At 44.9% G+C, this 27,983-nt stretch overlaps 1 protein-coding gene across 1 annotated transcript; it reads left to right on the forward strand.

Annotated features, from left to right (window-relative positions):
* Positions 1-3,757: 3,757 nt before the first annotated feature.
* LOC135361575 (zinc finger protein 709-like) lies at positions 3,758-27,848 on the forward strand. Its single transcript, XM_064570450.1, has 4 exons — positions 3,758-3,947; positions 23,625-23,751; positions 23,954-24,014; positions 24,951-27,848. The coding sequence occupies exons 1-4, from the start codon at positions 3,945-3,947 to the stop codon at positions 26,686-26,688; spliced, it is 1,929 nt and encodes a 642-aa protein (XP_064426520.1). The 5' UTR covers positions 3,758-3,944; the 3' UTR covers positions 26,689-27,848.
* The last annotated feature ends 135 nt before the right edge of the window (positions 27,849-27,983 follow it).

The following is a 27,983-nucleotide window of genomic DNA, read 5'->3' on the forward strand; positions in this document are numbered from 1 at the left end:
TGTGAGCATTCCTGTTACTACTCTCATCGTCATTGTCCTCATCGTCTCTATAAAGACTTAGGATTAGGAAGCAAAACTTCTCTTAATGGTGTGTATGACATTTTATACTACAGATGAATTGATGTCCCTGGAAATGTAAGAGTGCACCTGGCCTGTGAAACTTCTGAGAGGTAATGCCTTTAATAACATTCTGTGATGACTATTTTGATTTCTTGTTTGGGTGGTACTTTCCCATACTTCGAAACCTTCACTAAGTACATGGTGTGATTACTTGGTTTTGGTAATTCAAACCTTCTCCACCAGATAGAACAATTTGGTTGAGAGGCACCTGGGTGGCTCAGTCGATTAGGCATCTGCCTTTGGCTCAGGTCATGATCCCAGCCCAGAAGCGGCTCCCTGCTCCGAGGGGAGTCTGCTTCTGCTTCTCCCTCTCCCTCTGCCCCTCCCCCCAGCTCATGCTCTCTCTCTCTCTCTCTCTCTCTCAAATAAATAAATAAAATCTTTTTTTAAAAAAAGAATTTGTAGGGGCGCCTGGGTGGCTGAGTCATTAAGTGTCTGCCTTCGGCTCAGGTCATGATTCCAGGGTCCTGGGATGGAGCCCCGCATCGGGCTCCCTGCTCCGCGGGAAGCCTGCTTCTTCCTCTCCCACTCCCCCTGCTTGTGTTCCCTCTCTCGCTGTGTCTCTCTCTGTCAAATAAATAAATAAATAATCTTAAAAAAAAAAAGAATTTGTAGAACTCAACACCAAACAACCAAATAATCCAATTAAAAATGGGCAGAATACATGAACAGACATTTCTCCAAAGAAGACATACAGGTGGCCAACAGATACATGAAAAGATGCTCAATATCATTTATCATCAGGGAAATGCAAATCAAAACCACAATGAGATGTCACGTCACACCTATCAGAATGGTGAAACTCAGAAACACAGGAAAAAACAAATGTTGGTAAGGATGTGGAGAAAAAGGAATCTTCATGCACTGTTGGTGAGAATGCAAACTGGTGCAGCCACTGTGGAAGACATTATGGAGGTTTCCTAAAAAATTAAAAATAGAATGACCCCCCCATGATTCCAGGGTCCTGGGATCGAGTCCCACAACAGGCTCCCTGCCCAGCAGGAAGCCTGTTTCTGACCTCTCCCACCCCCCCTGCTTGTGTTCCTGCTCTCGCTATCTCTGTCTCTGTCAAATAAATAAATAAAATCTTAAAAAAAAAAAAAAATACAATGACCCTGTGATCCAGTAATCGAACTACTGGGTATTTACCCAAAGAATACGAAAACATTAATTCCAAAAGATATATGCACCCTGATGTTTATAGCAGCATTATCTACAATAGCCAAATTATGGAAGCAGCCCAAGTGTCCATTGATGGTGACTGGATAAGGATGTGGGGGATGCCTGGGTGGCTCAGTCGGGTAAGCATCTGCCTTCAGCTCAGGTCATAATCTCAGGGTCCTGGGATGAGCCCTGGGTCGGGTCAGGCTCCCTGCTCAGTGGAGAGTCTGCTTGTCCCTCTCCCTCTGCCCCTCCCGGCCCTTGTGTGCATGTGCGCTCTCTCTCTCTCTCCCTCTCTCAAATAAATAAAATCTTTTTTAAAAAAGATGTGGTATAGGGGCGCCTGGGTGGCTCAGTCGTTAAGCGTCTGCCTTCTGCTCAGGTCATGATCCCAGGGTCCTGGGATCGAGCCCCGCATCGAGCTCCCTGCTACGCGGGGAGCCTGCTTCTCCCTCTCCCACTCCCCCTGCTTGTGTTCCCTCGCTCGCTGTGTCTCTCTCTGTCAAATAAATAAATAAAATCTGAAAAAAAAAAAAGATGTGGTATATATGTACAATGGAACATTACTCAGCGATAAAAAAAATGAAATCTTGCCATTTGGAATAACATGGATGGAGCTAGAGAGCATAAGGGTAAGCGAAATAAGTCAGTCAGAGAAAGACAAATACCATATGATTTTACTCATGTGTGGAATTTAAGAAACAAAACAAACGAACAAATAAGAAAAAGAAGACAGACCAAAAACAAACTCTTAGCTATAGAGAAAAAACAGGTGGTTATCAGAGGGGTGATGGGTAGGGATGGGTGAAATAGGTAATGGGGATTTCACTTACCAGGATCACACTTACCAGGGTGCCTGGGTGGCTCAGTCGGTTAAGCGTCTACCTTCTGCTCAGGTCATGATCCCAGGGTCCTGGGATCTAGCCCCGCATTGGGCTCCTTGCTCAGTGGGGAACCAGCTTCTCCCTCTCCCTCTGTCTCTGCTTGTGCTCTCTCTCTCTGTCAAACAAATAAATAAAATCTTAAAAAAAAAGAGTACACTTACCTTGATGAACACTGAGTAGTATATGGTATTGTTGAACTACTATGTTGTATACCTGAAACTAATATAACACTGTATGTTAACTACACCGGAAAAAAAGAAAGAAAGAAAAGGAAGTATCTTCTCCATCCCTCAATTCTTTTTTTTTTTTTTTTTTTTTGAGAGAGACAGCATGAGCGGAGGGAGGGGCAGAGGGAGAGGGAGAAGCTAACTGACTAAGCCACCCAGGTGCTCCTCCACCTCTCAATTCTTGAAGCTGAATAAGAACTTTTCTTCTGTTGTCTGGGTGACTGGCTGATGATGTTACTGCCTGCAGTGTCCCCTTTGTGGGAGGAGCACTGGCTGAAAACTGGCCTGCCTTGTCTCTCTTCATTGAGATCAGTTATCGTTCTTTACCTCTGCCCCTCAGTTGCCACCTGATAGATGGCTCCAGGGATGCTTTTCATCCCTGGGCATGGTGGAGATATTGCTGCAGTCTAGGAGGATTTAGGTGGCTCGGTTTGACTCAGATGATCTTAACGGTGACCACTGCCTCAGAGAATTGAGAGGTAGTGATCTCTCACAGAGTGGTTCCCTCATTGTCAGAATGAAGGCTACTCCCTAGTATCCTAGACTCACCCATCAGCGGGATTGTTATTTTGATGAAACCCAGTTTTCTGGGAAGTCTCATTATAGATGGGATTAACTGGTGTAATCACAAGAAAGGAATGGATCATGACCATGGGGAGTGATTGGATCGCCTGTGAGAAAGAGTCCCTGCTTATATTTTCTGTGGGATCCAAATTTTTCATGTCAGAAACATTTTCTAAAGTTAACCCATTGTAGGGCGCCTGGGTGGCTCAGTTGTTTAAGCGACTGCCTTCGGCTCAGGTCATGATCCTGGAGTCCCAGGATCGAGTCCCACATCGGGCTCCCAGCTCGGCAGGGAGTCTGCTTCTCCCTCTGACCCTCCCCCCTCTCATGCTCTCTCTCTCTCTCATATAAATAAATAAAATCTTAAGAAAAAAAAAAAGTTAACCCATTGTAAACCCAGAAGTCACTTTTCATCTGAAGTGATGGTTTGGTTTTGGTTCCAATGATGTTTTTCTGAATCTGACTGAAGCTTTGGAAGGATGCCCACCTAATACATCCCTGGTATCTGCCTGTGCACCTTTTTGCCAAAAGTGCCATGTCAGACTCCGGCTGTTCAACAAAGACCAAAATGGAGCTAGACTCATTATTGCGTCTGGAGAGTCACGTTTAAGTGCCTGTGTTTGCAAAAAAGGATCAGAATTTTAGGACTGGACTTGCAGCGCGGTGTCCGAAGGCGCGTGTTCCCGGACAGGGCGCCTTCTGGCTGGCGTTAGGCTCAGACACCTAACCTCCGGCCCCGCTGTCACTCAGGCGTGAGGGGGCGAGGCCTTGCGAACTGTCCAATCAGCGGCGGCGGCGGCTAGGCGGTGGGTGGGGCGACGCTCCGCAACCACCCCGGACGTCGCTGCTCTTTTCAGCCTCCCTGGGGATCGCGGGTCGCCAGTATTTAAAGGTGCCACGTTACTCTGCCGGCGTTTCTCTCGCGCTGTGAGCTCTACGGAGCGACGCGTTGTAAGGAGGGCCGCCGGGGGACCCAGGAAACCTAGAAATGGTGAGCGTGCCTCGTGGGGTGCCGAGACGGGCGCTGAGGGGCCGGTTGGAACCGGCCGGAACTGGCTTTGGCGGGACCCCCGCGGTCATCTCTGGAGTCTGCGGACCCGAGTCGGTCGGTGGCGCCCCTGGGACCTCGGTCCCCTCCGGCGGGCGGCTTGGGCGCTGGGCCGGCAGCGGGGACCCTGGCGTCCGGGCCGCTCCGTCCAGTTTGCGGCGACTTCGGCCCCGGAGCCTCAGGGCAGCTCTGCGGCCGCAGCCGCGTCTCCTCCGATTGAGCGGTGACCGCGGGGAGGGTCGTCAGGGGACCGTCGTGGCTCGTTCTCGTTTGTGCGTGGGAGGCGCTGTGGTCTGTGGGCTCCCCAGTCCGTTCTTTTCCCCCACGGGGGGCCCGTTTCCTCCTGCGCGTTCCAGATGTTTGGGAAGCAAGGTCTGAAACCTCTGACCCTGCCCCCCCAGCCCAGCTCTCCCTTGGGCAGGCAATAAATACCTACTTTTCCAGTTCCTTCCCGCCTTCCCTAACGCCAGCTTCCCTTTTCCATTTCACAGCATCATTGTCAACCATGGGTCCCATGGATGTATTTCAAACAGACCCAATATTTTAGTTGTTGATTATTTAGCCACAGTCAGTGAATAGCTGTTTGTTTGTTTTGTTTTGTTTTGTTTTTTTCTTTTTTTCCCTGTGTGGATATTTTACTTGAGAGAAACACCGAGAATAATCCCCTGGACCTACTTTGTATGAAATCCTTGTGCCTCTCCCCCCAGGATCTTTCCTGGGCACAGACATCCTGTGGGAAGTACTTTGGGTGGCGGTACCTCTTTGAGACTTTCCCGGGTGTTCTGTCCTGTCAGCACAGTTCCAGGTCAGCGCTGCCCCTCTCTGAGTAAGTCACTTTTAAAAGATTTATTCACTTTCTTTTAGTCTTAGTTTTTCAATGTATAAGACTTCGTGTATTCAGTAGAGCTTGAAACACAGTGTGAAATATTTCCAAAGAGGCAAGAAAGAGGTAATTTCAGAAAAATAACGCCAGTACTACATTGCATGTGTTAAAAATTCTTGTTTCCCTTTTTTCCTCCCAGCGTGGCTGGTAATACTCTGAGGCCTCTTATTTTTGGGTGAGTTCAAATGGATTTGCAGGGCTTAGGTTTGCAGACCAGCAGTGTCCAAGTATGATTAAGTTCATAAAAGTTACTCGCCATGGAAAGGGCACCTGGGTGGCTCAGTCGGTTAAGCGACTGCCTTCAGCTCAGGTCATGATCCTGGAGTCCCTGGATCGGGTCCCGCATCGGGCTCCCTGCTCGGCAGGGAGAGTCTGCTTCTCCCTCTGACCCTCCCCCCTCTCATGCTCTCTCTATCTCATTGTCTCTCTCAAATAAATAAATAAAAATCTTTAAAAAAAAAAAAAGTTACTTGCCACGGAAATAATAACACCTTTCCCCCCGCCAGGAATGCAAGAATTACTTATGAGGGTTCTTGTTGAACTAGCAGAGTGCCTTGCAATTTTCTTCCCTCTTTCCCACATAAACACTGGGTTTGAGTGATTTTGCTGGACTCTTCAAACTGTGGGTTCATGTGATTTAAAATATCAGTGTTTCCAACCCACTTTTAGGGGGAAGCAGAAACCTGAGATTAGTGTCTCTAAGCTAAGGCCCCCTTATTAGATCCTGTTTTGTTTTGTTTTAAGGTAAACTCTGTATCCAGCGGGGGGCTTGAACTTACGACCCCCAAGATCAAGGGTTGCATGCTCTACAGACTGAGCCAGCCAGGTGTCCCTTAAACTACGAGCCCCTTAAGCCCCCCGAGGGCAAGTACTTGAAGGCCCAGTTGTTCTTGGATCCTTCTCCCAGCAAGTGTCCTACTTGCTCACACCCACCATGGAAGGAGCCCTTTATTCAGATTCGTGGAAATCTGGGATAGCGCTTGCATCAGTGGGTGGATGGGGTGATGAGGCAGTGATGCCTTTCAGAAGTTGTAGCTGTGTAGGTGTGCTCAGAGTATCAATTAGGTACATCGAGAACGTTTGGGAGCCAGGAGTTCTGTGTTCGGCATTAGGATCAGTGAATAGGGAGGTTCTTCGGGTCAGAAGCTTGAACTGAATGGAAGCCTGAGGAAGGGAGCAGTTCCCTTATGCCCCGGGGAGGGGATGGTGTGCAGGGCTCCCAGGGTTCGTTCCCATGGTTGCTCAGGTGCCCCTTCCCTCCCTCACCAGGGCTTCTGTCTCCACCGGGAGAGTCTAGAATGTGGAACCTTCTGAATGTGGCTTTCCTTCTGTCCTGGGGGAAGTAGGCTGCTCATCTGTGCTGAGTCCAATGTTTGTTTCCTGGATTCCTTTCCTGATCAAATAGTGCAGCCCTTTGGCTCTGGTTTCCCTCAGCGCTTGGGCTCCTCAACTGTAAGTTGATTGAGAGAGAGGGTGTGGGGAAAGTTAGAAAATTAGGGAAACCAAATAGATTTTGTGTTCCATTTAGGCAAGAGAATCTCAAATGGGAGGTGATGTATTTAAGTTCTCAGGTACGTACTCCATTTTGGTGTGAGGAAAGCTAGAAAATTAGGGAAACCAAGAATTTGTGATCTGTTGAGTCAAGTGAACATCAAGATGTGAGATGAACGTGTTTTAGTTCATCTAACGTGTTAAGTCATTTTTCATTTTTAGATTAGTTTGTGAATGTGCATGTCCTGAGGCTACATTGTGAAAAAAGATGAGATGCCATGTGCTGGAGGGGGGGGCCCTTTTCCCGTACCCTTAGGCTCCCTTACGAGCTCCTTGGGTGTACTGAGTGAAAATCAGTGGGAGTTCATAGAGTTTAGGGATGACAGCACCGCATTTGTACATGTTGCAGCTCAGGCAGAGTTGCTGCTTTTCATGCCTTCCCAGCATTTGGAAAGCGGGGCTGTAGAACAAGGCTTTGAGTAGAAGTTTCTCCTCTCTTCTAAGTCTCAGGATGCTGGCCTCAAAGAGCTTCATAGTGGGTTATTGAAATGAGTTCAGATTAATGAAATGAAAGATGTTCTATTTCTTTCATCAGGGATGAATATTAATGCATCTGTCTTCATCTTTTTTTGCCTTGTAGACTCCTTTTTAAAGAGCAGTGATGTTTACAGAAAACTTGATCAGAAAGTGCAGAGATTTCCCATATAACCCCTCTGCCTGGACACTGTCTCTCTCTCTTTCCCCCACTTCTTTTTTAACAGCATTTAAAAAAAACACGTTTGTTTGTTTGTTTGTAATCTTACCCCCAACGTGGGGCTTGAACTCATGACCCTGGGATCAAGAGTCACATGCTCTTTCAGCTGAGCCAGCCAGGCATCCCTGTTGTGTTTTTTTTTTTTTTTAAAGATTCCATTTATTTATTTGAGAGAGAGAGAATGAGAGACAGAGAGCACGAGAGGAAAGAGGGCAGAGGGAGAAGCAGACCCCCCGCCGAGCAGGGAGCCCGACGCGGGACTCGATCCCGGGACTCCAAGACCATGACCCGAGCCGAAGGCAGCCGCGCAACCAACTGAGCCACCCAGGCGCCTCCCTGTTGTGTATTTTATGTCTTGTATTACTTTGGTGCATTTGTTAAATTTGGTGAGCCAACTTTGAAGTAGTTTACATTAGGGTTAACTCATATAATCTCAGGTCTTCAGCTAACATGAAAAGATATTTTTCTTTCTTTCTTTTTTTTTTTTTAAAGATTTTATTTATTTATTTGAGAGAGAGAATGAGATAGAGAGAGAGCATGAGGGGGGAGGGTCAGAGGGAGAAGTAGACTCCCTGTGAGCAGGGAGCCTGATGCGGGACTCAATCCCGGGACTCCAGGATCATGACCTGGGCCGAAGGCAGTCACTTAACCAACTGAGCCACCCAGGTGCCCCGAAAATATATTTTTCATCATTTCTGTAATATATAGGATATTTTCATTGTCCTAAATCTCATGTGTCTCCCCCCCCTTCATTCCCTGGCAGCCAAGGATCTTTTAGTGTTTTGTACTTTTGTCTTTTCCAGACTCATATGCTTGGAATCATAGCGTGTAGCCTTGTCATATTAGCATCTTTCACTTAGGAATATGATTTTAAGTTTTTTTGCTTTGTAATTGCATTTATATTTATAACGAAAGAATATGTCATCCTGTGGATTTACCAGTGATTGTTTATCCATTTGCCTGTATTTGTTTGTTTGTGTTTGTTTTCTTAAGCAAACTCTGCCCCCAATGTTGGGTTCGAACTCACAACCTCAAGATCAGGAGTTACATCTCTACCAACCGAGCCAGCCAGGCATCCCCATTTGCCTATAATTTGTGCTGATCTCAGCCTGTCTGTACCAATTGTTGTGGTTGGACTGGTCCTTGTGGTTCCTATTGTGCTCGTAAGACTCCCTTCGGCAGTAACCACCAGGAAACTTGGAAAAAGTTTTTTTGTATAACCTAGAGGATCTGGAAATTATACAGCACTCCCGGGGCTACACATCAGTGTTCCCAGTAGAGAGAGACAGCATACAGGCCTGTGTTCTTATTATTTTATTGGGGTGGGGGGGGGATGGTCTGTGGTTTTACTGGCTCCTCATTATTGGTGAATTTAAAACTTAAGAACAGGAATTTAAATCACAAGAGAAAAAAACAAGTGGCCTGAATGGTCAGTTATCAAAATCAACCAAGATCTCTAAAACAAGGAGGTGGTTAAGCCTCTTTATCTAGTCATGTGGCTGGCAATGTGTTTATTCTAGATACTGTCTTTGAAGTGAATGCCTCAGCAGTCAAAGCTTAGGTCAGGCACTTGCATTACAAAAAAGACAAAACCCCCAAACTGTCCTGCCTTACGTTACAATCCATCCGGTGATGCAGATGCATCAGAGTCGATGGAGAGGACATTAACTAACTGCCTGGTTAGCTGACATTAACTAACGGCCTGGTTAGCTGATCTGCTAAAAGTCAGGGGTAGGGTCTGTCCAAACCCAGAAAATATGCCTCTATGTAGGATTATAGTAGCAAATTCTGTAATAATTGAACAGGCAATAGTCTGAAGTCCAGTCTATAACCATTGTCCCAAACTTGAAGAGTCGCGCAATAAAACTAACTCAGTGATCTCTGGGGCCCTTGAAATCCTTTCAAAGAATTGGGTAATATTGTGGAATATTTTAACATACCGGCCATCTGGTGTAAGTAGCTTTGAACTCGTCCTGAGTTGGTAGATTAGTTCCACAGCTTGTTGATCTAGTTTCTTACTCCTGAGAATGGATCAGTTCAGTTGAAGGTTGGGTCTCATTTCAGGAGGCAGTGATGCAGGTGGGCTGCCAGAGTTAGGCCGGAGTGGTACAAGTATTTGCAGCAGGTTTTATTAAGAGGTATTTTTGGGGGCGGCTGGGTGGCTCAGTCAGTTAAGCGGCTGCCTTCGGCTCAGGTCATGATCCTGGAGTCCTGGGATCGAGCCCCGCATCGGGCTCCCTGCTCAGCGGGAAGCCTGCTTCTCCCTCTGCCTGCCACTTCCCCTGCTTGTGCTCTCTCTCTCTGTCAAATAAATAAAGAAAATATTTTAAAAAGAGGTATTTCTATGGAAATAAAAGAAAAACTGGTTAATGATTGGAGCAGATTATAATCCCAGTTTCTAAGTTCTGGAGGCAGCCAGTCAAGATGCTTCTAGATGTTGGGATTGAAGCATCTTTAGACGGAGTGAGGGCAGGCAGGGGCAATCTGATAGATTTTCCTGCTTTACAGTTTGAATGTTTTGTGACCTTTCTGAGTGGCCCACATACCACCTGCACGGAGGTTGACCATACATATATGAGCTGTTGTAGTGGTTTCCCTCAAGTTTATATCAAATTAGCTTGCATGCATTTGGGAAAAGGGCAGTTTTAGTTCTCAGTGATTCCAAGTCAGAAGAATGGGAGAGGGCGCCTGGGTGGCTCAGTCGTTAAGCGTCTGCCTTCTGCTCAAGTCATGATCTCGGTCCTGGGATCGAGCCCCACATCGGGCTCCCTGCTCAGCGGGAAGCCTGCTTCTCCCTCTCCCACTCCCCTTGCTTGTGTTCCCTTTCTCACTGTGTCTGTCAAATAAATAAAATCTTAAAAAAAAAAAAAAAGAATGGGAGAAAAACTGGAAACATCAGTTTGGAGAGTTGTAGCCAGATACCGGAGGAAACAGTTTAGCATCCAGTTCAGTTTATAGGTAGAAAACAAAACCCAATGAACATAACTAGAATCTAATGTCTATAAAGGTGTATTAATGACTTAATTTTTCTCTGCATAGTCACCCCCATTGCTATCAAAGATAACCATAGTAAAACTAATTTGTTTGCAAATGAAGTCTAGTTTTAATAAATTTGGTCTGATGCTTACATAAGTGCAATAAGAATAGTGATTGACCATATAGAATGTCTTTTTTTTTTTTTTTAAGATTTTATTTATTTGAGAGAGAGCACCAGCGAGCGCATGAGCAGGGTGGGGAGGGGCAGAGGGAAAGGCAGACTTCCCACTGAGCAGGGGAGCCACACACAGGGCTTGAACCCAGTACCCCGAGATCATGACCTGAGCCACCCAGGTGCCTAGAATGTCTTAAGTCTGCTTTGTTGGAACTTTTCATAAAGAAGCTCAGGTTGGACTTTGAAAAATCTCTTGCAGCTAGGAAGCCAAGCCTCGGACTTAACCCTCAGACTTCGCCTGCGACACGTATTGATTGGGGTTAATTCCCTGAAGTCCCTGCACTTGCCAGGAAGTGACTTTCCCTATGCACCTGCTAAGGCTGCTGGGATCCCTGTAAGGTACCAGGCCTGATTTTTCCACGGGGCTTTATTGGCTCCATAAAGTCAACCTTAGATCCTTAAAACTGTCTGGTCATATCTGAGTCTATGTATGTCTCTGTTAAACATGACTTTTCAGTCAAAGCCTTGGTGACATAATCAATGTTTTCAATTGTCTTTTTACAAGGAGACTAGACTGATTTTATGTAAATTAACCATATTTTAATGACAATACAAATACTCACTTAAAGTTTCTGAATTCTGGAGGGATCTGGTAGGGAGAAAAGGTGATTCATCTTTGTTCCCAAAGGTATACTTTACCAAATTGCTCTAAGTCATAGCTAGCTTAAGAGGAAGGGTTTCCTTATATCTAGAAAACAAAAGATTAAAAAAAACCCCAGTATTTTAAGATTTTATTTATTTTTGGACAGAGAGACAATGAGAGAGGGAACACAAGCAGGGGGAGTGGGAGAGGGAGAAGCAGGCTTCCCGCGGAGCAGGGAGCCCTATGTGGGACTTGATCCCAAGACCCTGGGATCATGACAGGAGCCGAAGGTAGACACTTAACGACTGAGCCACTCAGGCGACCCCAGAAATCCCAGTATTTTAAACGAAAGTCATAAAAATTATAATTATCCTTATCAGTTCACTCAGCCTGATGGAATTTTTAAAGATTTTATTTATTTGACAGAGACACAGGGAGAGAAGGAACACAAGCAAGGGGAGTGAGAGAGGGAGAAGCAGGCTTCCTGCTGAGCATGGAGCCCGATGCAGGACTTGACTTGATCCTAGGACCCTGTGACCTGAGCCCAAGGCAGACTTAACGACTGAGCCACCCAGGCGCCATCAGCCTGATGTAATTAATTCTTGCTCTTGATCTTTAGTTAGTAGATTTCCGGATCCAGTTTTTCCTTAGCACTGTAAATTCTTACCCAGCTCAGTGCAATGATCTGAAAGTTATCAGAAAATTGTATTCAAGAGTACTTGTCAGAGTCCTTTCCATGGATATCTCTGAGGATGAAACACATTTGCAAAAGCATCAGAATAAAACAACTGTCTGTAAGTGACAAAAGACTTAAAAATGGCCATGGTTAAAGATCTGATGAGAGTTCGTTGTAATGCAGTTGCCAAGAAAATTTGTTTATTTCTGTGGCACACAACATTCCAAGGTAATAACTAGAATTACAGGTGATCACATTATACCAGGACATGGAAGATTTTTAGGAATTTCATGTAATTTCTAGAACGCTTATTTTAATAACATTCACCCGTACCTTATGACCTAAGAACGTTTATCATCACTGACTTGAAGGTGCTTCCCACGTAATTTAACATACCTGTAAGCTTAATGAGTGTCATCTCTCTCTCTCTCTGTTTCTTCTGTCTGCAAATGACGCTGGGCAGTTTTAGTTACCTCCTGGGTGTTTACATTTCAAAGGCACGATAAGATTTACATCTTAAAGGGACAGAGAAAGAAAATATACGCTTTCTGGGGTGCCTGGGTGGCTCAGTCCTTAAGCGTCTGCCTTCGGCTCAGGTCATGATCCCCGGGTTTTGGGATCGAGCCCCATCTCAGGCTCCCTGCTCAGCCGGGAAGCCTGCTTGTCCCTCTCCCACACCCCCTGCTTGTGTTCCCTCTTTTGCTGTCTCTTTCTGTCAAATAAATAAATAAAATCCTAAAAAAAAAAAGAAAAAATACACACTTTCTCCTAGAAGTTTAGTGCCTGTTGGGTGGTTTTGACAGTTCCAATTAAAATGTAGTAGTGCCCCGCGGGGGGCCTGCTTCTCCCTCTCCCACCACCCCTGCTTGTGTTCCCTCTCTGGCTGTCTTTCTCTCTGTCGAATAAATAAAACCTTAAAAAAAAATAAAATGTAGTAGTGCCATCCTATAATTAGGGGGAGCGCCCTGCAAGGAATAATTCTCTGGACTCAGGGTCAAATGGGGCCTCTTCGGGGTTGGAAATGAAGCGTTTAGGTTGAGGAATTAGTAAACCCGTTGGATCGGGCCAGTTTTGCACAGCAGGAGGTGGGCTCATCTTAATGTTTTCTGTTCGCTGTGAGCCTTAGTGTGATCACTGTGGGCCTGGAGCGAGGCAACACATACCCACGTCTGGAAAAGGTCTCTGGTATGAATATTGGTGGCTCTGGGAGCCTTTGCCTTCCCCTTTCCCTCTTTCTCCTCATCAGGGGCCTTGATAATCTCTCAGGGGATTCTGTGGTGGCAGGGGATGCCTTGTGAGGCGTGTTTCTTGGTTCTGCCCTGTTGGGGGGAGGGGAGCTGAGGGAGCTTAGGATCTGTGGTATCTCAGTGGAAAGAAGCATATAGCCTGGATCGATCTTTAAGAAACAATGGATTTTAGGGCGCCTGGGTGGCTCAGTCGTTAAGCGTCTGCCTTCAGCTCAGGTCATGATCCCAGGGTCCTGGGATCGAGCCCCGCATCGGGCTCCCTGCTCAGTAGGAAGCCTCCTTCTCCCTCTCCCACTCCCCCTGCTTGTGTTCCCTCTCTCGCTGTCTCTCTCTGTTGAAAAATGGATAAAATCTTAAAAAAAAAAAAAAAAGAAAGAAAGAAACTTAATGGATTTTAGGGGCTTTGGATATACCAGTCAATTGATGTATTTTGGCAGATGTGGGTAAGAATTCAGAGCCTGTTTCAAGTAATCAAAAACCCACAATTAGCCAATTAATTCCCCTGTCTCCTTCCTAAAATCTTCAAGAAAGGTTTGAATTTTAGTTAAAGTATAGTTTTTGATCTCAGTTTCTGTTTCTTGATTTTCTCCTGTTACCTTAATCTGGTGTGTTGTTAACCAGACACTTCCGGATGATGTCACTGAGTCCTCATAGCTAGCAGTTTTCCTCTCCAGGGTGTCCCAAGAGATTTTTCTTGGATTGAGGTCGGCCTCCACCGGTGTGGTATGTACAGGGTCTTTGATTAAAGCCCTTAGGCCTCTAGAACATAAGACCGGAGTGTTGGCATGTTGGTGTGCAAGCCACTGAATAACACCCAGGAAATGTCCATGGGCTTTTGCATTTATCAAGGAGTTCTTAGGTGCTCCTACCAGATGTTGATGACATTTATATTTGTCCATTAATATTTTAGCAACATTATGCCAGGAATTGGGCCTGTATCCCATTGAGTCAGGGGATGAAGAGCCACAGCCATGAGTGAAGTTGTGACACAGAGACCATAAGCCTCTGTTTATTTTTTCCTCTGGTGGTGCTGTTAGTTTCTGTTTGCAAGACTGTTTCCCTCTTGGGCGCCTGGGTGGCTCAGTTGGTTAAGCGACTGCCTTCGGCCCAGGTCATGATCCTGGAGTCCCGGGATGGAGTCCCACATCGGGCTCCCTGCTCAGCAGGGGGTCTGCTTCTCCCTCTGCCCTCTTCCCTCTTCCCTCTCATGCTCTCTGTCTCTCATTCTCTCTCTCTCAAATAAATAAATAAAATCTTAAAAAAAAAAAAAAAAAGACTGTTTCCCTCTTCTGGGTTTAGGACACATGGTTCGGGCATGACCCACTGACTCAGTGGTCACAGGTGGAGTTCTTCCGAACTGCTCACACCCAGGAATATCTTCCTCCTGCCTTTAGCCTGGAGCCTCCCCTTGGGACGTGACGATAGCCTTGTGATTCAGTTCACCCTCCTTAGCTCTCCTGGCCCTTGAGGCATGGAGGACCCTAACGCATATTGATAGTCAATTAAGGCCTTTAGAATTAGTGGTCTAATTGTCTCATGAGAACGGGAGGCCGCACTCAGCGCTGCTCTGGGGAGATGATTTGAGGAGCGTGGCTGCTGTGACCTTTTGGGTTGGATACCGCTGACGCAGTGCACAACAGAGGCAGCATGGAAGAGCACTAGCGGTGTGACAGACTGCCAGCCAGCAGTGCTCCCCTTCCAGATGGCGGAAGCTCCCCGAGTTAGGTGATTAGTAAGCAAGTTGCAGGAAAAAGGGCATTCCTGTTAATGAATTGCGAGGGCAATCATGCAGTCCGGCCAACTGCGCCGGCTATTTTGTGCCGGTCCCAGCCTTTGAATCCCCAGTGCTGTGGTTGGACTGGCCCTGGTGGTTCTTAACGATTGCAAGACACCTGGCAGCACTAACCATCAGGAGACTTTGAGAAAAACGGCTGTTACTTAGAGAACCTGTTAAATACACAGCACACCTGGGGTCCCACAGGGAATTCGCGTTAGCTGGGGAGGGGGCCGGGGGCACGCAGGGGGCTTGGGGTCTGCTTTTACTGGGGTGAGGATGGGCCACCTAGGGTTTCATGAGCTTTCTTTTTGGTTGGTGAATTTCAAACCCGAAATCGGGAATTTAAAGTGCAGGAAGAGAAAAAACAAGTGGCCCAAATAGTTACTGAAATCAGTCAAGATGTTTACAACAAAGGATCCTTCAGTGCTGGGCAGTGGCCTGTTCTTTATCTAGTGAAGGGGGCGGGTTGGCAGTGTGTTTATTTGAAATGGCCATCTTTGAAGTGAATGCCTCAGCAATCAGTGCTTAATGCAGGCACTTGCATTACAACAAACAAACCAACCAAAAAAACCAGACCAACACCAAGAGCCTGGTGATAATTTTCTTTTCTGTGCAATTTTCCAATGACAGGGGATTTTAGATTGTTTTCATGCACTTCTTTACCATTTCTATAGCATCGCTGAAGTGCACGTTCAGATCTAGTTCCCATTTTTAATTGGATTGTTTGTGTTTTGTTGAATTTTAAGAGTTCTTTGGATGTTTTAGATACCAGTCCTTTATTAGGTAAGTGATTTAAAAAGATTTTCTGCCGGTCCGTGGCTTGCGTCTTCATCATCTTAACAGTCTGTTCTCTGAGCAGGAGTTTTTCACTTTAATGAAAACAAATTTATTTTTTTTTCTTTCTTGGATCTTGCTTTCTCTGTTGTGTCCAAAAGGTAATCACCAAGATGCCCTAGATTTTCTCCTACGTTACATTTTAGGAGTTTTGTAGTTTTATATTGTACACTAAATCTGTGATCCATTTTTATTTAATTTTTGTGAAATGTGTAAAATCTTCATATAGATTTTTGTGTGTGTGCGCTTAGGGTTGTGTAGTTCTTCCTGCACTATTTTTTGTTGTAAAGACTACATTTACTATTTTTAAAAAAGTACTTGTTTGACAGAGAGAGAGATAGCCAGAGAGGGAACACAAGCAGGGGGAGGGGCAAAGGGAGAGGGAGAAGCAGGCTTCCCACAGAGCAGGGAGCCTGATGCAGGCTCGACCCCAGGACCCTGGGATCATGGCCTGAGCCGAAGGCAGAGGCTTAATGACTGAGCCACCCAGGCGCCCCAAGACTACATTTACTATTGAATTGCATTGCCTTTGGTCCTTTCTCAGAAGATCGATTCTGTATACTTGTATGGATCTGTAGAAAGTAACTGACTTTTTTTTTTTTTTTTTTAAGATTCTATTTATGGGGCGCCTGGGTGGCTCAGCCATTAAGCGTCTGCCTTCGGCTTGGGTCATGATCTCAGGGTCCTGAGATCGAGCCCGCATCGGGCTCCTTGCTCGGCGGGAAGCCTGCTTCTCCCTCTCCCACTCCCCCTGCTTGTGTTCCCTCTCTGTCAAACAAATGAATAAAATCTAAAAAAAAAAAAAAAAAAAGATTCTATTTATTTGACAGAGAGCACAAGCAGGGGGAGGGGCAGTGCTTAGTGCCAGTCTTCAGGAGGCTGGGCTGAAGTGGGGGAACGCCCAGAGGTAGGGTCAGCACTGTACCAGAAGGCCCACCCCAGTGCCCCCCCCCCCCCCCCACTGAATCCTATACAAACAAGTTGGCCTCTGGGGCTGCACTGGGACAGCTTCAGTCCTTGGGCCCCTCCCAGGGCCCACTGGGAACCTTCCTGCGGCAGCGCCTGGCCCAGGTTCTTCTGGAGGCGGGAGCCCTCAGGTGTGGGGCCACGAGGGCTGGTGGGCCTGGGCCTGTGGTGCAGCTCCCGGCAGGAGGGGCCGCTGTACTCTGCCTCCAGAGTGGCTTTCGCCACCCTCGGGCCTGACCTGTGGCAGCTGCTGAGCTGAGCCTACCAGGCTGGGGACATGGCCATCCTGGCACCAGGCCCACAGCCACTCCCCGAGTCCGGGCCTGATGAGGCCCAGCTGGGCCTATCTGTTGGCAGATTTTTTTCAATAAATTTTTCTTTATGATTTTATTCATGTTTACTCTAGCTTACTTTAGTGGAAGATTATATTATATAGTACATGTGACATGAAAATTACATGTTAATCGACTTTATGTTGTCAGTAACACTTCTGGTCAACAGTAGGCTGTTAGTACATTTTGAGCAATCAGAAGATATACCAGGGGCACCGGGGTGGCTCAGTCGTTAGCGGTTGCCTTCGGCTCAGGTCATGATCCCAGGGTCCTAGGATCGAGCCCCCCATCGGGCTCTCTGCTCCGTGGGAGGCCTGCTCCTCCCTCTCCCACTCCCCCTGCTTGTGTTCTCTCTCTCGCTGTATCTCTCTCTGTCAAATAAATAAATAAAATCTTAAAAAAAAAAAAAAAGATATACCCAGGTATTTGACTGACCAGGGGTCAGTACCCTAACTCCTGAATTGTTCAAGGGTCAACGTCAACTGTAGTTTAAAGGGTTTTTCTTGGGATGCCTTGGTGGCTCAGTCGGTTGTCTGCCTGCCTTTGGCTCAGGTCATGATCCTAGGGTCCTGGGATTGAGTCCCGCATGGGGCTTCTTGCTCAGTGGGGGGCCTGCTTCTCCCAGACGGAGAGGTCTGCCCCTCCCCCTGCTTGTGCTCACTCGCTTGCTCTCTCTGACAAATAAATAAGATCTTTAAAAAAAAAAAAGAAAAGGGGTTTTCTTGTCACTTGGGACTCTTGGAAATTTTCTCCATAGACAGTTTGTCTTTTGCCACAAAAACAGATTTATGGGGAGAGACAGAGACAGAGGGAGAGGGAGAAGCAGACTCCCTGCTGAGCCGGGAGCCTGATGTGGGGCTTGATCCCAGGACCCTGAGATCATGACCTGAGATGAAGGCAGACACTTAACCATCTGAGCCACCCTGGCGCCCCACAAAAACATTTTTATTTTTATTTACTTTTAAAAAGTTTTATTTCTTGCTTCCCAATCTGCATACTGTTATTTTTTTGTCTTGTTTTTTGTTTTTTTCCTTTCTGGGTCTAACTCCAGTACAAGGTTGACTAGGAGTGGTGAGAGGGGACATCCTTGCATTCTTCTTGATGTTACCAGAACCATCGAGTTCTTTCAGGGTAGTGCGCTTGTATTAAATAAGAGTCTAGTTGATGTAGAGGCAGGTGTGGGAAGAGGGGAAGCATTCTCCACTCCAGTAATTTGTTCTCTAGTTGAGCCTGTGTACCTGGACTTGACCTTCTGTGGTATAGTGAGAAAGGTATGTCATCTTTGTCCCTAGTTCCTAATAAATACCTCTTGAAGCTCTTGGAATTACTTGAGTGTTAAGGGTGATAGTGTCTTTTTTTTTTTTTTTTTAAGATTTTATTTATTTATTTGAGAGAGAGACAGTGAGAGCAGGAGCACAAGCAGGGGGAGTGGGAGAGGGAGAAGCAGGCTTCCTGCCAAGCAGGGAGCCCAATGCGGGGCTCATACCAGGACCCTGGGGTCATGACCTGAGCAGAAGGCAGACGCTTAACTTTTTTTTTTTTAAATAACAAGGCAACTCATGGCCAACTCCTAAATAGCTTCAGGCTGGGGATTGGACACCAGGAACACGAAGCCTTGATTAGGGGCCTGGGACTTTGAGCCCCAGCTCCCAGCCTCTGGAGAAGAGGGGCTGTAGAGTTAATCACCAATGGCCAGTGATTTAATAAATTGTGTCCATTTAATGAAATCTCCATCAAAATCCTTAAAGACCTGATTTAGAGGGTGTCCAGGTTGATGAACACATCTAGGAGCTGGGAGATTGGCGTGTCCAGAGAGGAGGTGGCACTCTGCAACCAGCTCCCCCCACCTCCCCTCCCCTCACCCATATGATCCCCTTAACTTTGACCTATGCATCACTGCCTTTTATCTGTTCCTGAGTTGTATCCTTTATAGGAAGTCATTATAGTGACGTAAAGGGTTTTGCTGAGTTCTTCTATCATTTTGGTAAGTCACCAGACATGGTGGCCCACGGAGGGAACCTGAGTATGGCTGGCATCTGGAGTGTGTGGGACGGAGCTCTCCACCTGTGGAGTCGGACGTGAACTCTGGGTGTTAGTGTTAGGATTGAATTGAACCGTGTCACACCTGTTTGGTGACACAAGAGTTGGAGAAGTGGCATTGGGACAGACACCACCTATTTGGTGTCATGAGGGGGGAAAAACCCCTTGTCCTCAGAAGTGCCTCACCTTTGGGAGAAGATAAGGCTAGAAGAGACTCAAGTTGGCTATTTCCTTCCTCCCAGGTCAGATAGGCTCTGGGAAAATTCCAGTCAGTGACAATCTTGTGAAATAGATTGTTTTGAGGTTGGGCCTTGTTAAGAAGCATAGAATATTCCAGACATACTTTTAAATGGCTACTTTTTTGTCTTTAATTTTGGAGACCGTGCTTTACCCTGGTACCTCAGTTCTGTGATGGAGGAGTTGTTGATTTCAAGTTTCTTGGCTTTTGTCTTCTGAGGACTGGAAGCCAGCTTCTAAGCTCCTTACATGTAGTCCAGCCAGAGACCAGAAGTCTCTGATTCCTCTTTTTGATGTTTGACTGCTGACAGCTTTCAACCCTCATCTCTCCTTCCTCCCCTTGTGCCCTATATCTGTACAAGAGGACCAAACACCCTGGGTGCTCCTTCCTTTGGTTTTGGCAAATGATTCAATCCACTGCCTTGTCCATGTACCCCAACTCTCATCCTAGCCCACCCCCAAACCCCAGTAAAAACTCAAGCCAGGCTGCTTTCCTTGCTCTCTCCAGGCATTTCCCACCTGCTTGAGAGGCCTGCCCTGCCCTCCCTGGACGCTTGCATTATGGAAATAAGAAACGCTTTCATACCCTGTAGGCATGTGTGTGTTGTCAGTATAGACAATCTGAACCAAATCTTGGGCGGGGGTCCACCTGCCCGTGCAGTTGACCCTACCAGTCATACAGTCGGTAGCCTGCTGCATATTTTGCAGTCCTCTTTGCTTTCTTTTTCTATTGATAAATCCTCCAGATCTTTTGATATTGGTGCATGCCATCCTTCTATGAGTCTCTGAGTGCAGATGCACAAAAAATTCTGTGGACGTTGTTGAAAAATTCTTAGGCTGTAGATAGTGATCAGATCCAACTTACGGGAAATAGCAGTGGATTGAATCACTTGACCCTCCTACATTCTTGCATCGTTTATGGAATAAGTTACAATACATGATGGTCTTCAACACTTGGGATTATTAAATTGATGAGGTTTTTTTCTATTCACAAATTTTTGTTCTAATCACTGTGAAATGGGATCTACTGGACTTTTTTTTTTTTTTTTAAAGGAAAGACCTGTTTGGTTTTTTTTTTTTTTAGATTTTATTCATTTATTAGTGCGAGGAAGCACAAGCAGGGGGAGCAGAGGGAGAGGGAGAAGCAGACTTCCCGCGGAGCAGGGAGCCCTACATGGGGCTCGATCCCAGGACCCTGAGATCGTGACCTGAGCCGAAGGCAGCCCTTTAACTGACTGAGCCACCCAAGCGCCCCTCTACCGAACATTTTATTTCCCTATTACCAGGGAAATACCATCTCATTACCACGGTGATGGACATTTTTAATCTATGGTATTTATCTTCTGTTCAGTATGTTTGACTTTTTTTCCTTTTGAATATGCATCTATTCATTTTAACTCTGCCAGTTGACCTTTTATATTGCAGCTGTTGTTGATACTTTTCCTTGTTTGTCTTTTAATTAGTTTAATTTTAATAGAGTAGAATTTGCCTGTCTCTGATTTTATGGCTTAGTATTCCTGTGTCAATAAAATCTCTATCTGTGGGGCGCCTGGGTGGCTCAGTCGTTAAGCATCTGCCTTCGGCTCAGGTCATGATCTTGGGGTCCTGGGATCAAGCCCCACATTGGGCTCCCTGCTCAGCGGGAAGCCTGCTTCTCCCTCTCCCTCTGCTGCTCCCCTGGCTTGTGCTCTCTCTCTCTCTCTGTATCTCTTTGTCTTAAATGAATAAATAAAAATCTTTAAAAAAAAATTAAAAATAAAAATAAAATAAAAACAAAAACAACCCTCATAGACAAAGTTAAATGAGAGGCGCCTGGGTGGCTCAGTCATTAAGCGTCTGCCTTCGGCTCAGGTCATGATCCCAGGGTCCTGGGATTGAGCCCCACGTCGGCTTCCCTGCTCAGCGGGAAGCCTGCTTCTCCCTCTCCCACTCCCCCTGCTTGTGTTCCCTCTCTCGCTGTGTCTCTCTCTGTCAAATAAATAAAAATCTTTAAAAAAATAAAAATCTCTATCTCTGAATTCTGAAAGTTTCCTCGTTTTATCTTGCACATTTAAATCTAGAATGAATTGGCTATTTTCCATGGAATATTGGGGGAATACAGTGCATTTTTCCAAGTGATTAACAGTATATGCCTGCCCGTGTATGAAGTGTTTATGATATTTGCCACTTACCTTCAGTGACTGCTGTGTCCCTAACTTTTCATATTAAATGCCAGCCTATTGAAGGCACTTTCTACCCTTGTCTGTCTGCTTATCGCTCTGCTAGTTAGTACTGTATTGTCTGGAATAGTATAGCTTAACAATCCTTCATGTGTGTTAGGTAGACTACCACCTTGTTCTTCAGAAGACTCTGTCCATTTCTTGACGTTTGTTCTGTTGGGCTTGGAGGAGTACTTTTGTTGACTGAAGAATCTGGGGGATTATGGAATTTTATAAAAATACTACTTGGGGGACACCTGGGTGGCTCAGTCCGTTAAGCGTCTGCCATCGACTCAGGTCATGATCCCAGGGTCCTGGGATCGAGTCCCACATCGGGCTCCTTGCTCATCTGGGAGCCTGCTCTTCCCTCTGCCTGCCGCTCCCCCCTGCTTGTACTCTCTTTTCTCTCTTCTCTCTGACAAATAAATAAAATCTTTACAAAAAAATACTGTTTGGGAGTGGTGACGTCTGGGTGACACCAAGTGCTTGTTAAGAACAGTTGGCATCCGTTCACTTATTTTCTTCTACTTTGACATTAAGCAGTAATTTTTACACTTTTCTACGAGGATCATTAAATTGGCTTTAGTCTACTTTGGTGTGAGTAAATTAGTAACAAGCTTTCAAATGTCAGTGTAATCACGTAGGATGGGCTCAGTTCTTCAAGCAACAAGTTGAGTACACATGTAAATTATTGTCTACTAGGGAAGCTTTGTAGAGATTCAGCGTCTGGAGTGTTTGTTGGGGGCTGGTCATGTCAACACTGTTTGCCAAACCTGTAACAAATTACAGACTCTCAAAAGGCAGATAGGAGTTTCATGTATGGACTCTGAAAAGGAAGATAGGAGTTTCATGTACCATAATGTTTGCATTAGCGCTTTAGGCACATGGAGGCCCACTAATCTGTAGGGTTGGTGGGGTCAATCCCAAAACCAGTTCCCAGATAGCAGCAAAGGATGAACTTTGTCATCCAGGATTTCTAAGGGTAAGCAGTCTCAGGCCTGCTAATGTTCACTCTCTTCTGCACACTAGCTAGTAGTACTTTTTATGAACATGCTCTGCAGTTCCATTGTGGAAAGAGTTACTAGGACTGACCCAAGCAGCTCATTACTCCCTGGACCCACAACAAGAGAGGTGTGCCTTGTTTGCTGTCACTCTACTGAATAAGTCAGTTCTAGCATTAGAATTGCTGGGTGGGAGCTTTTCTCTGTTCCCTATGCATGGATATCATTGGATGATCTCTTTCAGGGATCAGCATTTAGGGGAATTAATCACTGAGGGATTCCTGTGCTTGGAATGGGCTGTCCTGCTGCCTTCCCAGGAGAGGAACTCAGAAATGAGTGAAGTTGGGAGGAAAGCCTCCAGAGTGGCTGGTTAGGTCTAATCACTTGCAACAGAAATCAGAAAAAAGGGATTTGGTGGGGTTTTTGGAGGAAAGCACTGTTGAACTCTGTTTCACATTATGTGCAAATTCACTATGAGTAGTAGTGTGGAATTCAGTGAAGCCCCTTGGCAAATTCCATGCTTTAACATGTTCCTCAAGGTCACCAAGGCCCTGGTTACAGTGGTATGATTCTGTCAGAAAATCTTTTCTGGTATCTTATCATCAGTATGTGTGCCTTTGTGTCCTAAAAATTGGTGGAAGGCAACTCTGAGGCTCATGAATATATGGATTTGGGGGTTGTCCTAAGTTGTCACACCTTTTCCCTAGTCTGAGTTGTATATTCTGAATATCTCCCTGGTCCATGAAATGAAACAGAGCATGGAAGGTAAAACTGATTCTGTGATATATATTATACAAACAAATTATAATTATACTCTTCTATGAAAATATTGTTGTTCATGCAGCTGGATGTGACTGTTTGTAATGGCCTGGAGGACTTTAGGATATTATGGCCAGCTGGATCTTGTAACAGTTTGGATTCTCCTGGCTTTTCATGTTTGGAGATGGGAATAGAAGAAAAGGCTTCCATTTTTTCCCCCCTGTTTTTGTCTATAAAACATCATGCACTTGTGACCCTGTGCTTCATGGAGTGCTGTGTGATGTTGTATTTAAGAAGGAGATGAAAGTTTTTCTCACAAGGAATTGATAGTCTTAAGATGGAAATATTTCTTTTATTTGCATAGCATTTCTCCGAGGGGTTCTGTTCCCTGACAGTAGAGAGACATGGACACTGGAAGTGATCACAATAAAAATGTAGCAATAAATTCCTGTGTTCATGATGCTGTTCTTAAATTCATGAAGTGAGTGTGACCAGAGAGGAAGAGTCTGATGACCCAGTCATAGAATAAATGTTGAGAAATCGAAGTCCTATGTGAATTTCTTACAAATTGAGTAGAGATCTCCAGTGCTGTCTCACCCATCCTCCTGTACACATGCATGGGATGTTTCAGGACTCAGTGGCCTTTGAGGATGTGACTGTGAACTTCACCCTGGAGGAGTGGGCTCTTCTGAATCCATCCCAGAAGAAACTCTACAGAGATGTGATGCAGGAAACCCTCAGGAACCTGGCCTCAATAGGTAAGGGTGACGACATTCTTACGAGTCTGTTAGAGAACCAGTGTGACTTGCTCATCAGGGCTGTTTCGAGAGATGAAATACAGAAAGGGAATATGTTGGTAAATAAATCAGCCATGGTGACCTCACTTCCATCATGGACCTAGAATCTAAAAAACTTTAATAATTCTTTATAATTTATGATTTTTCCTGGTCTGCATTTTAGGAGAAAAATGGGAAGACCGTAATAGTAAAAATCTGTATGAACATCAGCACACAGATCTAAGGTGAGTCCCACTCACATAAGAACAGTGTCCCTGGGGACACCTGGCTGCCTTAGTTGGTAGAGCATGTGACTCTTAATCTCAGGGTTGTGAGTTCAAGCCCAAAGTTGGGCGTGGAGCCTACTTAAAATTAAAAACAAACAGTTGTCCCATGAGAAAATCTTTGTCATAATATTAAAACAAAACAAAACAAATCAGACCATTTTCAAGTTTATTTATTTTTAGGATTTTTTTTTCTTTCTTTCTTTTTTTTTTTTTTAAGATTTTATTTGTTTATTTGACAGAGAGACACAGCGAGAGAGGGACCACAAGCAGGGGGAGTGGGAGAGGGAGAAGCAGGCTTCCTGCTGAGCAGGGAGTCCAATGCGGGGCTTGATCCCAGGACCCTGGGATCATGACCTGAGCCAAAGGCAGACGCTTAACGACTGAGCCACCCAGGCGCTCCAGGATTTTTTTTCATCAAAAGTTTTTTCTCTAGGGGGCGCCTGGGTGGCTCAGTTGGTTAAGCGACTGCCTTCGGCTCAGGTCATGATCCTGGAGTCCCGGGATCGAGTCCCGCATTGGGCTCCCTGCTTGGTGGGGAGTCTGCTTCTCCCTCTGACCCTCCTCCCTCTCCTGCTTTCTGTCTCTCATTCTCTCTCTCTCAAATAAATAAATAAAATCTTTAAAAAAAAAAAAAAGTTTTTTCTCTAATATGACATAGATGTTCAATGTTTGAAAAATAATAACATGTTCAAAAAGTATTCAGAAACCCCATTATCCCTTTTGATCATAGCTGTGATTGACTTCTTGCAGAATGGTTAGCACGTACTCACTTTCAAACAATCTGAAAGCACAAAAAACACACATTTTTTGAAAATGGTAAAAATGTCATTGAAATAACTTAATAAATATGAAATTATTAAGAAGCCATTAATAACATGCTTCTCATTTTTACAGCAGGTCTGTGGTAGAGAGTCCCTGTAAAAATAAAGAAGGTAGTCCGTGTGGAGAATCCTTCAGCCAGAATCCAAATCATAAGCAGATAAAGAAAACTCCTACTGGAATAAAACTGCGTAAATGCAATTTTTGTGGACAAGTGTTCAGGCATCACTCATCCTTTAGCAGGCATATGATCTCTCACACTGGCCACAAACTATATGAGTATCAGGAATATGAAGAGAAGCCTTATAAATGTAAGGAATGTGGGAAGGCCTTCAAGCATCGCCAATCCATTCGAGTACATGTAAGGACTCACACTGGAGAGAAACCGTACAAGTGCAAGCACTGTGGGAAGGCCTTCAAGCATTGCCAATCCATTCGAAAGCACGAGAGGATTCACACTGGAGAGAAACCCTACGAATGCAAACAATGTGGAGAAACATTCAGATATCGCCACAACTTTCAAAAACACGAGCGAACTCACACTGGAGAGCAGCCCTATAGATGTAAGCACTGTGGCAAAGCCCTCAGTTGTCTCAGTTACTGTCGAATTCATGAAAGAACTCACACTGGAGAGAAACCGTATGAATGTAAGCAATGTGGGAAGGCCTTCAGTTATGCCAGTTACATTCGAATCCATGAGAGAACTCACACTGGAGAAAAGCCCTATGAATGCAAGAAGTGTGGGAAATCCTTCAGTTGTCCAAATTATTTTCGAAAACACGAAAAGACTCACACTGGAGAGAAACCCTACGAATGTAAGCAGTGTGGCAAAGGCTTCAGTTGTCCTAGATCCTTTCGAAGTCATGAAAAGAGACACAGGGGTGAGAAGCCCTATGAATGTAAAATTTGTGGTAAAACCTACAGTTGTCCCATCTACTTTCGAAATCACGAAAGGAGACACAGTGGGGAAAAATCCTACGAATGTAAAATATGCGGCAAGTCCTTCAGTTGTCCAAAGTATTTTCGAAAACACGAAAGAAGTCACACCGGAGATGAACCCTGCGAATGTAATGAATGTGAGAATACCTTGAGTCCTCTCACCATATTTCAAACACACATGATGAAGCACAGCGAAGGTGGACCTTACAAGTGTAAGGAGTGTGGGAAAGTCTTCGATTGTCCCAATAACTTTCGATGTCATGAAAAGATACACAGTGGAGAAAAGCCATATGAATGTAAGGAATGTGGCAAAGCTTTCAGTTCGTCCATGTCCCTTCAAAACCACGAAAGAAGTCACAGTAGGAAAAAACCTCATGAATGTAAGGAATGTGGTAAAGCCTTCAGTTTTCCCTGTTCCCTTCAAAAACATGAAAGAAGTCATACTGGGGAGAAACCGTATGAATGTAAGCAGTGTGGGAAAGCCTTCACTTATCTCAGTTCTATGCAAAAGCATGAACGAACTCATAGCGGAGAGAAACCCTATGAATGTAAGCAGTGTGGGAAAGCCTTCATTTATCTCAGTTCTATGCAAAAACATGAAAGAACTCATAGCGGAGAGAAACCCTATGAATGTGAGCAGTGTGGGAAAGCCTTCATTACTCTCTCAAACGTTCAGAGGCACATGATCAAGCACACTGGAGATGGACCTTGTAAGTGTAAGGAGTGTGGGAAAGCCTTCGATTGTCCTAGTTCATTGCGAACCCACGAACGTACTCACACTGGGGAGAAACCCTATCAGTGTAAACATTGTAGTAAAGCCTTCACTCGTTCTAGTTCTTTACGAAACCATGAAAGAACTCACAATGGAGAGTAGCCATGTGAATGTAAAGAATATGGAAAATTCTTCAGTAGTTCTAGTTCTTTCTGAATACATGAAGTAACTCACACTGGAGAGAAACCTTATCAACACAAACAATATGGTAAAGTCGTTACTCCCTGTGATGTTCATATACGTGGAATTCATACCAGAGACAAACTCATTGTAGGGAAAGTCGTGCAAACTTTCATTGGGGACACAAGAGAGTGCACATGGGGAGAAACCATATAAACGTAAAGAATCAGGGAAAGCCATCCATGCATTTCTATGGGAAGCTACAGAAGAACTCACACTGAAGAGAATTCTATTGAATGTAAACATTGTAGGAAAATTCACTTGCCTCACCTTCTTACAAAACCATGTGAGAATGTATAATACTTTATAATGAAAAGTAAGGGAAGCTTTTTAATTAAAAAATATTTTCAAAATAATTTGAAAACTGCACTGGAAAGAAACAATGTAAGTAATATAGATAAGCCTGGTGCAAATTACTGTATAATAAATACTCCCCCAGATTCACAACATGAAAGAAACGTTACTAACGTTATACATATATTGTCTTCATCAGTGGCTTATTCTTTATTCTCCAGTTTTATTGAGAAAAGCTGACCTATTACTGCATAAGCTTAAGACATGTAGCTTGATGGTTTGATTTACATATATTGTGAAAAAGTTACAGTGGCTCATTATCCAAGTGATTCTCTGTTTTGTGGATTGCTGCTTAGTTTTGCAAGTAAACCCTGAGGTGGGAAAATATTGTAGGTACTCATTAAGCAGTGGTTTCTAAGTTTAATGGATAATTGTTCCCCCTCAGTAAAATGCTAGTGTTTCAGTTTTGAAGACTGTTTCATCCACGGATGAACTGAAGTATATTTCTTAACATTGCAAGTAGGTTTAATTTTTATATAATTTTTTCATTTTAAGGATAGGGCTGTTGAGTAATGACATGTTATCCTTAAAAATAAACTGCCAATTATTTTTCCAGCAAAAATGGGCTTATAGTAGAGAAGTGCAATTCAGGACGAGGAAGCTACACAATGCCATAGGCAATTCTGGAGAACAAAGGAGAGGAATGCTGTCCTATAAAAGAAAGCAGGGGACTTGGAAGGGGCTGTTATGAACAAAACATTGGTTGGAATAAACTGGGAAGTTCAAAATGTAGTGGCTTCTCATTGGCTGAGTCGTGACTGTCCTATTGGCTGGGCTGTTGCTGGGTAAGGAGGAACCCTTTCTTCCTCCTGCTGGGATAACAAAGTCAGTGACGTGGTATTTCGAGGTATGTCTCTTCCTGT

Source organism: Mirounga angustirostris, unplaced genomic scaffold (genome assembly GCF_029215605.1).
Source record: "Mirounga angustirostris isolate CCGP_5_RB_7025 unplaced genomic scaffold, mMirAng1.0.hap1 SCAF_1, whole genome shotgun sequence".
Classification (NCBI taxonomy): domain Eukaryota; kingdom Metazoa; phylum Chordata; class Mammalia; order Carnivora; family Phocidae; genus Mirounga; species Mirounga angustirostris.

Coding starts and splice junctions, on each gene's coding strand:
- LOC135361575 (XM_064570450.1), top strand. Junction 23,752..23,953: donor CAGGAACCTGGCCTCAATAG/GTAAGGGTGACG, acceptor TCTGCATTTTAG/GAGAAAAATGGGAAGACCGT. Junction 24,015..24,950: donor CATCAGCACACAGATCTAAG/GTGAGTCCCACT, acceptor TCATTTTTACAG/CAGGTCTGTGGTAGAGAGTC.